Genomic DNA, 13,329 nt, shown 5'->3' with positions numbered 1-13,329 from the left:
CTAGAAAGGTACCATTGCTGGGGCTTCTGGATTTTGTTTTGTCTTGCAGTGAGTGAAGCTACCCAAATTGAGGCAGATGTATCTGATCTGCAGAGCGAGGCAGATTCCCAGTCTGCTCCGGTGAACCTACTGGGCAAAGAGGGCAGGCCAGAACTGGGAGAAGAGGACTGGTAGCACCGCATGGCCCAGTGTAGGTGTTTCAAAGGAAGCAACACCTCCTTAGTAAGTTAGTTCCCACATTTCACACAGTTTAGGGCCTCTCACTGGCTGTAGCTTATTTTCTCCACTGCACTTAAGCCACTGTAGAGAAGCTTTTAAAATCTGCCAGCTCTCAGCCTGGATTGCACCATTTCCCAGTAAGGGCTGAAAATATGCAGCTTGGAGCCAGGCACAAATTTTCTGACTGCATGCAAGAGTTGCACATATCTCTCTAATATGATAATTCACCACTCAGGATATGTCAATCAAAGCAGACCATCATGTTCCATGGTCTTTGGATGAGAGCCTATAAAATCCAATTGCCTTGCAATTTTTACCTGTGATTACAAACCAACTGCAAGGCTAAAAACTATCTCTGTAGCGGTATGTGTGCTGGTGATGAAGATAAATAAAACAGCATGTTCTTTTTAGCCGCTGGAGAAGTATTTTAAAGTATTTATGTGACTCTTATTACATTAGAAGAGAACCATGCCTCCTCCTTATCTCAGCGTCAGTCTCCCACTGTGCTCAGGAGCTTTCTTTCACCTCTGATTTCTTGTGACTTTTTGGAAGAGCTGAGCTTGGTTCGGCAGGACTCTCCTCTGTCTGGAGCGGCAGCCTCCAATCCTGATTCCTTCAGGTGATATTTTAGCAGTTGGTGCTATTTAACCACCAGTACTTACAACCTTCAGCACACCCATCATACACATCCATCACTACAAGCTTTCTCTGAGGCAAGGATAGACACAGAGATGCTCCTTTTTCATCCATTGTAATCTTCCTGGAAGAGTGATAAGCCTCTGGGGAGGCCACAGGAATGTACGTTGTTTAACTGGGTTCAGTGAGAATCAATTATAAAATGAGTTTTGCTGGGGAAAAGGACAGAATTGTACCTGTAATTAACCAAAAATAATGTTAATTTGTTTTATTGGCGCGTGAACATTTATAAATAAATATGGATGGAAAGACAGATTCTCTTACTGAAAATGTTGCCCTGAGCTTCAGTCCAAAGCAATTTTCATGTGCAGCTGGTAACCTGTTTTTCCTATAAAATCAACTCTAATTACAGTAATGTGCAAGGTAAGCATTCAGACAAAGTTTCCTGGGCAAACACCACCAGGACCTTCATTTCATTCCTCGGGCAGTGTGTAGCTGGGCATTATTGTGCCAACAGCCTCTACGAACTTTGTAGAAATCCCGATTTCATTTTTGCGAAGGATTATCATTGTGAGAAATGAGAAGCTTAAGTCTTCATACAAGTGATTATTTCTCAGGTGGAAAGTGTTTGTGAATTGGCTTTTTAAGGGTTTTAGCAGAGAGATGATTTAGGAAGAATGAGGTTTCCTGGAAAAAGCATTAACTCCCTGCATCCAAATCCTCCTCCATCCCCAACAAATCCAATGACATTTCTGCTACCGTTCTCCAGCCTCTTTTCAGATACGGCTTCTGACAGGTTGGAGGTGACAGCCTCAGTGATTTGAGTCAGGGCTGGCTTCTCCAGCAAGGTCTCGCGACTCCGTGAGCCAAATACCATCCTCCCTCCCTCCCACCTAGCCACAACAGCCTATGGGGAGCCCAGGTGCGGCACCCAGACGGCTGCAGAGGTGCTGGCATACCAGCTGTGTGCGAGGGGACAGGGAATGCTGCTCCAGAAGACATCAACGAAGGTAAGGCAGGAGGCTGCAAGGGTGCCATTGTACTATTTGAGGGTCAGAACAAAACATTTCCAAACCAGCTGCGTTTGTGCAAGCTTGCAGAGAGAGGGCTGTGATTAATGGCAGCAGCGTCCTGCTCAGCACACAGGGGTTGGTTTGGCCGGAGGACCCAGAACCGTGGCCGCTGATTTGACAAGCTGATACATCACCCTGCAGCAATGTACTCTGGGCCCTGGAGTGGAGTAGTTCTCATGAAACAGGAGGTCTCTAAGGGGTTTTGGTCCCTGCAGATGGACAGATTTTTGGAGGGCCTGAGCCTGGGTGAGGCTGGTGGGGACCTCTGGAGCTCACCCAGTCCAAGCCCTGCTCGGAGCGGGGCCAGCTGGAGCTGAGCTTTGGGCTGCAGCAGCTGCTATCACCAGGCAGGAATAAACCACACCAATGCCCTCAGCGCCTTCCTGTGAATGCCACCCACCATAACATAACGTGACATATGGAGAGCACTTAAACGCTATCTCATCCACTGCCAGGCTGGGGGTGGCAGTCATCCTCCACCCAGCTTACAGAAACTTTGCTTGTCCTTAATTCTTTTCCACCACTCTTAGCCTTGGTCCCTGCCTGTGAGAGGAGAGCTGCAGGGATGCCAGTGCCAGCCCAACCCTGCTCCGATGCCACATGGTGCAGCTGCTTCCCCCTGCCCCAAAGGTGCCCCAAAGGTACCCCAAAGGCCAGAGGACAGTGCAGATGAAGCCGTGTGGCATCAGAGAGTGGCTCTGGCTGCAGCCATGTCTTGTGGCAGTCCAGGAACGGGGCATGCTGTCATATCAGACATCCTGGGCAAAACAGGATAGCACTCAGACGGGGATTGATGCCATCCTGCCGTGAAAAGATTAAACCAAGCACCAATTTAGCAGCAAGGCTTACTCCGGAGCATCACTTCCCAGCAGGGATGAGGCCACCTGCTGCCGGCCACTTTGGGGATGGAGAAGTCATCTTGTGTTAGCAGGATGACACGTTATGGGGCTGGCAGTGAGCCTCCTCTTCTGCTGTGATCCTAAGAGAGTGGCAACACTGAAACAGGCTAAAAGCAAATGATCAGCGGTTGGCTCCATTTAAACAAAACGCACCAAAACACGCTCAAGCTTAAGGGCGCTGTTGTGCAGGAGGAGGGCCGGAGGTGCTGTCAGGGCTGGCACAGGGTGCCAAGGGCTCACCCTGTCCCAGTGCAATGGGGAAGCCAGGGGCAATCCTCTCTGTGTATGTGCTCTTGGGAGATTAAGCACTGAACTAATGCTGCCGTGCCCAAGAAATGTCAAAAAAATAGAGAAGAAAAAAAATGGAGAAGAACAAACTTATGAAAATCTGAAGTCTAGATAAAAACACATGGTACAGAGAGATTTAGCCCGTTCAATCTGTTTATCAGAAGGAGATTGAAAGGAAACCTGATTACTGCACGGAGGAGGCAGCACAGGGAGCAAATGCAGGCACCACAAGGCTCTGATGCTGTTGATCTGCCGCCCCCTGGCAAACCCCTGTGTGCCATGGTGTGGTGGCAGCGGCATCCCAGCCCCACGCTGCCCTGTCCCTGCCGTCTCTACAGCCTGAGAGCTGGGGGCTGTGATGGAGAAGGAAGGGGGGAACTGCTGTTTTCATTGCTGCGGGTGTTTGCCATGCAGCAGGGCGATGTACTTTTAGCCACCTTGCCCAGCTCGGGCATTGCCACGTGGCGATGCTTGTGCAGGAGCTGCTGCATCCCTGGGAGCTTTCCCAGTCCCAGCCCAGCTCCTGTTTTCCACCTTCACCTCTCGCCACCCCAGAGAGATGCATCATTGTGCAGCGGTGTCGCAGAGGCGCCGTGTCCCTGTGCTGTCACACCACCGGCCTTCCCTTGTAGCCCCCACCCTGCTTCCTTCCTCACCTGCTTCCTTCCTCCAGCCCCTGTTCGGGATCCGCTCTTTCCACCCTCGTTTCCTCGGCAACCTGAGCCAGTCTCCGTTTCTCATCTGGTCTTCCTCACCGCTAATCCAGCCCCCTCAGCCTGCTCGGGCACCTCCAGCCCTAGTGGGACCTGAAGTGCTCCTCTCTCCCTCAGACTTGGACCGCCCCTATCCAAACTTCCACCAGGGACGAGCACGTGGCTCAGCACTTTGCTGGAAGGGGGCATTCATTTGTCCTTCTCACACCTGGATTCCCTGGGGGTTGGAAAACCTCACCCCCCCCTTTTGGGGTCAGCCCCAGCATCCCATCCCCGGCACCCACACAGCCTCTGCAGGGAGCGGGGACGTGGGCTGGATGTTGTGCTCCCCTTATACCCCATACAACTCCTGCGTACTTGTGCGAGGCTGCTTGCTCAGCCTCATCTCTTTTCTCTGAAGAGCAATGCACAGAGAAGGGCTTGCTTGGAAGTTTTCCACCCTTTGGCCCCTGTTCTCGCTGTGACAAAATGCATCCTGCATGATGATGGTCTGAACGCGTGACAGGGCCGCTGAACGTAGGCCTGCTTTCTCCATTCATACCGTGCCGGTCTTACAGAGCTGCGTGAGATGCCCTGCTTTGATTTTTCAGCGTTACGGATTCTGTTAGCACTTCCAGGGGATATCAAAGTCCCCAGAATCAGTGTGCTAACTAAGTCAAAGGGCTCGCTCCTGTGACAAGCAAATGGCTGCTTGTATCCTCCTGAAACCCAGACCCCAAGATGTCCTAAAAAACCAGCTAACCAAACAAAAGCTCTGCCTCTGGAGCCCTCTCACCCTTACCGTGGGCAGCCCTCGGCGGGCCATGGGGCAGCTGGCGGGATGGTGCTGGGGGGCAATCACCAAGATATCTCTCCAAACAGCTCAGCACCACTCCGCTGGCAACCACCACGATCAGCAAAGAAGGGGTGCTACGTTTCACCCTACCTTTATTTCCTCCTGGTGCTTCCTCCCACCTGCAGCAGCCCCAGAGCAGGCCCCTGGTGCCAGGCCCACAGCAAAGGCCGCCCAGCACCCCGGGGGCGGCCTTGGTGCAGATGCAGCAGCACCCAGCCATGATGCCCGGGGGCCAGATCCCAAAAAGCTCACAAAGACTTGGGAGCAAGTGCTGCTGCATGCGGTTCAGCCCAGAATCACCTCAGCAGAAACAGATCTATCAGTAACTGCTTTGTGAGAGTAGCCGGAGTGGAGGAAGCCAAAACGCGGAGTGTTTGACAGCAGGGCCACCAACTTTTCATTACCCCACAAAGCCGCTGTGTGGCTTTGGTGACAAGTAATCCGAACAGCAGCCATCCGTCACCATCACTGGCACTATTGGCCAGAAACCTAAAAACATAACCTGTCAGAGTAACTGATTAGCCTCCTCTCCCTGTCCTGGAGGTAAGATCCAGCACAGATAGCGGCCTGTCCTGCGCTTTCCTTGTGCCTCCATCTCCCCACCAGCGGTGCTGCCGCCAGCTGGGAGCCCTCTGTACGTGGGGCCAAAAGGCCACCCAGCTTTGTCAGGGGTGATGCTGAGCCTCCCAAGGGCTCAATAGCGGGTGGACACAGCAGGGAGGAGCAGGACCCATTTCCACTTCATCTAGAGGGTCTCCCACAAGGGTCTTCTATCAAATTTCTTAATAAAACAGAGCTAGAAATGATCAGTTTCTGCCCTCTCCCATAGGTAATCAAGTCTGAATGTATAAACTGCTCCAAAAATCTGCTCTGTTTTTGGGTAGAGGACACTGAACCCCTGCTGGTGGATGTCAGGACGCGGTAGGGAGCAGAGCCCCCTCCAGCCCCAGCCCCACGCTGGAGTTTGCTGTTTTCAGTGGTGAGTTAAGGAGACACTTGGGCCACCCGTGACTGTAAAAGGCCACAGCAGGCTTTTCAAAGAAGTGCATAAACCCCATTTGCCTGGTCATCCCTCACCTTGGTACTTAAGCCGTCTGCCCCTCAGTGTGAGCTGTAATTAATTACAGCCCTTAGCAACTCTGTCCCAGTGTGCCACAGTCTCTCTCTGGCTTAAAACATATTATTTAAGACCACACCAATCATATTCAAAATTATTCTTCTCCTTCACTTATTTCAGGCAAGCCCATAGCCTGTTTTAGCTCATTTTTCTGGGCAATGCCATTTTGCATCTCTAAAAGGCGACCTGAATACCCACACAAATAAAACCTTGAGAAAGATTCTGTAATTAAGTATCTCACCTTTTATTTTGTTCATTTACACTTCTGGCACTGACAATTCTTTGAAGATATTTACTTTTATGTAAAGACCAAACTTCATTAAAGCAATCAGAACAGAGGTCAATTAAATAATCATACATCACTGAAGTTTCAGAAAATGTACAACACTTTCATACATTATAGGCTTGACTGGTTGCAAAAGGAAATGGCACGCTTGACATTGTTAAGAAATAACTTGGACAACCTGACAATTAGTTTTGCCAAAACCTGTTTTGTACTGAACGCCATACCATGTGTCCTGATGGCACCATATGCATGTTATTACTGAACACAAAAGTATTTATTTCTATCAATTTGGTCTCCAATAATGTTCCCGAAAACCTTAAATAGAATTTGCTGCAGAAAGATCCGGTTGATGCTTTTGTAGGGTTGTGAGACTCCAGATGAAAAGCGGACACACAACTCGTGCCAATTCCCAGCTATGCCCTGGACCAGCAGGACACTCGAGCACATGAAGAATTTCAAGAATAATAATCCTAACAATTTCACGGGCGCTACTCGAATGCTTAACACCGCACAGATGGCAGGCGTGTGCTAGGCAGGAGCTGTGGTGTAAGCTGAGGCTGGAGCCCCAGCACCACAGAACCACGGCGCTTCTCCCCCTGCCCAGCATCCTGCCTGCCAGATGAAGTTTCTCCTGCAGAAGTCATACATTCAGTCCTCTCCGAAGTCTGTGTAATGTTTAAGGCAGCAAGAGAAATTTGCCTTTATTTTAACGCTGATGTTAAACTGGTGTTTCCTTTAGAAATACGTGGACGTTATTCATAATTAATCAGCGCTCCCCTTATTTATACAAATGCGATGAAACGGAAAACCAAATTTTGAAAAATTGTATCTTAGCGGGACTGAGGAGTGTAACTGAACCATAGTTGAAGCTTTATAATTACACATACCAGGTCATTCAGATGTAACACACCGAGTAGGAACAACGTGAGGGATCTGGGTGATCTCTGGGTTCTTGAGGCCTGATTCTGGTCCAGCTTCCCCCGGTGTGCATGAGCTCTACTGAAGCTGACGAGTGAACGCCTCCAAGGAGAGGCATGGATAAGATTGAAAACATGCCGCTGGTTCACACTAACAGGTCATCGTGGCTAAAGTATATGCTCATATACAGAACTCTGGAACACCATTAACACCCATTTACAAAACACTACAGTGATGGTTATTGGCACATAAAAAACTCCTCCTCTATATGAAAACATACACAAAATAGATAAGAACTGCCATTTTTTTTTCAGACTTTTAAAATCTATAATATAGTTGCCTTTAAGGAGTTTTTACCCCCGGTATCACAAACAACAATATTTCTTTAACAATGTTCACCTAGATTTTACTGTGCTGACATTTTTAACACTGCCACAACCTAGACCACTTTGTGGATTATGCTTAACTGTACTGTACACAAGGCGATGAAGATCGATAGAAAACCACTAAGATTTTTGCACAAAAATGTGACTTGTTAAAATCCAGAGAACAATCGAGTCACTTGATAGGCAGCAGCTACATGTAAGCTGTAAATGTTACCCGCAATAAAAACACATTTTGCCATAAAGCACATATTGTGGAATTATCTGCTTCTGGCCTGGTACACAAAGCTCTATTTTCTTCCCAATGCAGAGGAATGGGTTTTGGTTAGCTTGACTACCTCTGAAAAAGTGCACAGATATCTTACTCTTTAAAGTGCTTCGCAGAACCCGCTCTTCTGTCTTTATTTCTACTCTGAGACTTCTGTACAACAAAGACTCTGCCCCTTCCTTGCTTAGCAATGTTCGGCTAACAGAGCCTCTTCGGCAAGTCCAAGTAGACTTTCCAGACAACCATGTTGGTGTAGTGTTAACGTTGAGACGTGGGAAGTTGGGTATAAAGCTGAGGAGCACAAGGTCTAGCTTTAATTAGCCCACTGCACACCTGTGGGACAGCACCCAACACCCTCGTGTCCGAAGGGAAGACCCTCGCTCAGGGCCGGGGCCTTGCAGCTGCCCTCGACGTCAAACCTTCTCCCCAGGCCCAACCGGAGGACTTGAAAGGGCAAAAGAGATTTCACAAAGGAAACAAAGCGTTAGCTTTGCAAACTCTATTGCCATGTCCTCACCCCCTTGCAGGGAGCTTCCTCCCCTTGGTCTGCCCGTCCCCGTTCCCATCCACGGGACCACCTGTGCCGAGCACCGGCTCTCCAGGCCCCACCTCTGGGTCCCACGGTCCTTCTGTCTCACCGGAGGGAGGTCACCGACGGCTCCTTTCGGCTCTGACACCCATCCCTACTGAAACGTGACTCTGTGGAGCTGTCAATGCATCATTTCTTCCTTCCCCACTCCCTACCTAACTCCCACACTGGTGAAATGCTGCTTTTTCCAACTCATGCAAAAATAAGTCAGCGCTGGAACAATGTTCCTTAGGACATATCCTCTCTCTTGTCACAAAATGTCTGACAGGGCTGTCACGGCAGCTCGCTGGGTTGCAAATGTTTGGGAGCGATCTGAGGTGCATGCAACAGTGCAACTTCAGCCCTCCGAATGAGTCCTAGGGGCTTGCTTTGTGTTATGTTTATTTTCAAAACAGGTTTGTTCCGCCTTTTAAAGCCTGATTTTGATCAACATAGTGACAAGGGGAAGAAACTAGTTGCAAATTACCTCACCGCCCCCCACCCCCAACACTTAACGATTTCAACATGGTTAATAAACAAGAATAGGCGAATTAAATTTAAAAAGATTAAAAGTGCATCAGGAATTGTTTCTTTTATACTTCTCTTAGGCCAAAACTTGTAAAGAATCAGAACTACTAAAATATCTCAAATTGCTGTGCATAACCAAGACGGGATTCATGCAAAGCTCTACCAGCATCATGAAGCTAGCACTCCTGATGCACAGAATACCTGAATGAAATGTGCAGTCCTTGTGAAGAAACCATTTCACATCTTCTGCAGAAAGCTTTCAATAGAACGATACTGTGCTTAGACACACTATTTATGCTACTTCATAAATTTAAGAAATTTTTCAGCTTTTTATTCTTTTGTCTGGAATGTTACTATGTCTACCCCTAGCAAAATCTCTTAAAACTTAAAATATGCACAAATATAAAAAATCTTTGCAAAATAGAAACATTTATTTAATTTTCTTCATACATTATAAATGTTCACAGACTCTAAAAATAAAACCCTAATTGTGTAAGATTAATTTCAAGTATTTGACCTCATTTTTATGATACATAATGCTTGGTGCCAGGTTGGGTATTTCTGAGGTGTGGAATGTTTTCTTTGTGTAAAGCAACCTTTGTTGTCCTGCTTTTGGCTGGGATGGAGTTAATTTTCTTCCTAGTCGCTGGAACCAGCCAAAACCAGGACACAACCCTAGGAGGAAGACTTAAACCCAACTCTTTGCAGGTGGAAAAGGGTGGGTGACAGCAAAGAAGCCGATATTTTTTGCACCTTCATAACCAGTAGCAACGATGAAAAAAATGGTTGTGTTTCAATCGCTTTGCCTCCAGAAAAAGGGCACGGGATGCAAAATTTCAGAAAACTGCTTCCAGTGAGACTGATCTGGTGTGAGAAAATGAGCCTAGCGCCGCGCACAATTGCATGCTACTTTTGAGAACATCTGTGGAACAATGCTGGCAAAGAAAGATGGTCTGCTGCTGCTAAAAAGCCCCAGCACTGCCTGAAAGAAATAAAAAGAGGCTGATCTTGTGCCAGCAATCTTTACAGAGACTTTGTTTCAGTTATGCCACGGAAATGCCGTGGTTTCCACTGCCTGTGGACACGAGCACAGCTGAGCAGGGGGTAAGCGCTGGAACCGGGAGCGCAAACCACTTCCACCAAGGGACCTACACCGTGAGCGTGGGGTCGTTTTGGGGGATCAGAGCTGTAAGGCCCTCTTCTGAAACGCCAGTAAATGCCCACTGAAATCTGCCTCTGTGTAGGACACCAGGTGAGCACAGGGCGGGCGTTAAACACTTCTTCACGTGCTGTGCTGGACAACAAAACTGCTCTGAAGAAGGGTCTTCCAGCACATGTTTTTTCACCCTGAATTCACCCTGATTTTTTTTTTTTTGTCTGTGCCAAGCATCCCTTTTCTCGTGTTAGGTACTGCACCTTTGGTGGAGGCTCTGAAGAGTGCGTACAAGGCGCCAAGCACTGTGCGCTTACGGGAGAGGGAAGATCGAGGGCTTCGAAGTGCAGCCCCCTCGCCGCCAAGGGGAGGGAGGTTCAAGGTCAGTCTGCTCCTCACAACGACTCATTTGCAGTTCCCTCTGCCTGCTATGCTCTCCCCTTTTATTCCCAGTCAAGTTACAGAAGGATGCTCTAAAATGTTCTCTTTCTAAAAATACTTCTGTGATAAACAAAGTAAAAAAGAAATAAACCTAAAATATATCCAATCACTGGAGTTCTATAATTCGAGTAAGAAACCCCCCTGTATAAGATCAGATAGCGTAGTGTCAGACTTCATCATTACAATGAAACCCCACATATTACCCAATAAAAATAACTTAGTAACAAATGTCCAGTTTCATTTTGACAGTACTCCTACCCTCAAAATATTTTTCAACCCTAAAAAGTGCACAAAACATATCTATAAAAGCTAGCGAACCCAACAATTTAATCTTTAAAAAATTAAAAATAAAGGTATTTTTACCAAATAAATGGGGAGCAGCCCACAGGCAGAGGAGGCTTTCCACATTCTTTCATGAAGCAAATGTTTCAAAGATAAAAATTTGAGTTTTCGATGCTTTCAAACTCATATCTCTGAAGAATTAAAGCAGTGAAAGGAAACAGGAGAAGGAAAAAAACAATATTTTTATGTAGCTGCATAAAATTCAATTTGCCAAGGCAAGCAATCATGGCAGGTGAATAAAATGCCATTAATATTTTCATTACCATGCTAAAGGCAGCCAAGTTGATTTTTGTGCCTGACATTTTCTTGACAGTTTTGCAATGCTTCAGTAAGGCAATTAATATGAGATGTAGGCTTCTGCCCAACACGAATATTTTTCTTTAGATCCAGCAAGACACTGGTTGACTAAGGGCATTTGAAGGAAAAATGTGCTGGGATTCACTTACTCTGCATACATGAAGATAAACTGAAGGCAATATGATTATGCATGAGCAAAAGGCACAGGAGGGATGACCACTGTGCGTTTTGCAGCAGAAAACCTCTCCCCTCCTTTTATTTCTTTTAGCTCATGATATGTTGTGTTCAAAACTAGGCACAAACCCAAATGTTCAAATGCGAAAAAGTAAACCAAAAATCATTCATTTCCAACTAACTGCAGCCTCTGTGTTGTCCATAGCAATATGCACCAGCTCATTTGTACACGCGGCCACATGCTTAGTTCTGTTTTCCTGCTACCAGGATGTTATTTTTGGCAGTGTATCTCACAAACACCAACTACTGATCGTAGTGTGTCCTCAAAGAGCAGCAGTGGCCAGACGGCCTGGGATTACACAGCCTCAATGCCACCCTAGTTAGACACGACCTAGGTGACTATGGCTCTCTACTTGTTATCTCAAATAAACACAAACGCAATTCTGTCGGGGTAAATTTGGGCAATGTTCCTGCTGATAGACACATCAGATATTTGTAGTTTCATGATCAGATAAACCTTTTAAATGGTTACCATTACAGCAGCATCGTTCGTTGCGTTACATAGCAGAGCTATCTGCTAGGCTGCTATGGGATGGGGATCGGACAGATGTCGGCTGCTTTCTGATTAGTTACTGCATTATTTTAATTTTTGTCAGTACTGAAGATAAGGACAACCACTGATCACCTATATAGCCTTCTATATTCACCTGGTACAGTGCACTGTACAAAATACCTTGTGATGGTGTGGGATTGCACACACCTGGTTGATTTATATAATCGTGGAATTTAGTCTCTTTTGGAAGCCATTGCTTTTCGTTATCAAGAAAACATGAGCATATTGATTTCCTCCCAAATGGAGCATTTTTGAACATGAAGGCATTTTTAACTAGACAGTAGAAAGGAGAACCAGACCAGAAGCAGGGCAGTGAGGTCACCAGAGAGCTGCTTTTCCCCCAGAAGGCTTTTAAATGATTAAATACATCAGCAGCTGAAAATTATTCCACATCAGAAGCATCATTGTCAGAAAGATGGTAATTACTTCCCTTCACCCGAATATACTCAATATACCTCCCTTCATCAGAATCTGACATACCACATGTACATAGCCTGTTTTCAAACAAAGATTCAATTTCCTCTAGTTTTTTCCCTTTAGTCTCAGGAAGGCAGCCATAGATGAAAACGAGTCCCAAGCCGGCAAACCCTGCGTAGAGGAAGAAGGCTCCTGCAATGTAAAACAGTACGCACAGTCAGTTACAGAACATCCCCTCCCCTCCTCTGCTTCCACGCAGGGGAACGGCAGAAGCAGCAGGCTGTGGATATCAAAGGGGCATGTAAGAGCAAAGGGTGGAACACCACGAGCTGCTTGGCTGTGGGTGTAGGAGAAGACTGCTTTACAATATCAATGCAACAGAGTCAATGAACAAAAGCAATTTAATTTAATATGGAAGAGAATTTTCTTCCTTTTTTTTGGCAAGTCATTCTGCTGTTAAGATAAACAGCAACTATCGCATAGCCAATAAAAAAAGCAGATATGGAAGGCAAGAACTTTCTTGGTTATTCTTAACAGCAAAGGAATCACTAAGACAACTGCCAAAGACGAGAAGTTTCAGAAAAAAAGAAACAGGATTAAAACAATGTTTGCAACTCTCATATCTAATTATTACTTATAACTCCTCTGCAAAGACAATTGGCAGTGAGAAAGAGCTCGTCCCCCCCGCCACCCACCTTAACTAGAGACAGAGAAAGCTCCGAAGGACCAACATTTACCTGCCATTTGTTTCCAGACCAAAGACTCTACGGAATGACAAGAGCCGCTGAAAGGCTCTGCACTAGTAATGATATGAAGGTCACAAAAACTCAGTAGCAACTTAATGTAATTTAAATGACTCGTACTGGAGTGGCTGAGCAGTAATCTGACCATCTCTCCACAGGCTCGAGCAGACAGGACTTAATCAACAGCTGGGAGCAGGACGATAGCATCTTCAACTATACGGCTGTTTCTGCAAGGACCATCTAATAATGGCCTTGGATGCCATCACAAAATGGAAAATTGCTGATGCTGTCTTTTTAAGTGGAAGACAGCATTTTTCACCAAGCCAAAATGTATTTTTTTTTCAGCTTCTCTACTCTATGCAACTTTCTAGATTCACTTTCAAGGACAGAAATAAATGTTTCTTATGAAAGCAGGACC

The 13,329-nt window shown here is 46.5% G+C and overlaps 1 protein-coding gene across 1 annotated transcript in view; it reads right to left on the bottom strand.

Moving 5' to 3' along the window:
• Window positions 1-6,004: 6,004 nt before the first annotated feature.
• Window positions 6,005-13,329, bottom strand: part of SLC2A13 (solute carrier family 2 member 13) — a 160,502-nt gene continuing 153,177 nt past the window's right edge. The window contains exon 10 of the mRNA XM_080561517.1: window positions 6,005-12,360. Within this exon, the coding sequence (XP_080417643.1) occupies window positions 12,134-12,360 (227 nt within the window). The 3' untranslated portion in view covers window positions 6,005-12,133. The remainder of the gene's footprint in view (window positions 12,361-13,329) is intronic.

Source organism: Anser brachyrhynchus, assembly GCF_964034855.1.
Source record: "Anser brachyrhynchus genome assembly, chromosome: 1".
NCBI classification, from domain to species: domain Eukaryota; kingdom Metazoa; phylum Chordata; class Aves; order Anseriformes; family Anatidae; genus Anser; species Anser brachyrhynchus.
This window is presented reverse-complemented; position numbering and strand designations above follow the sequence as displayed.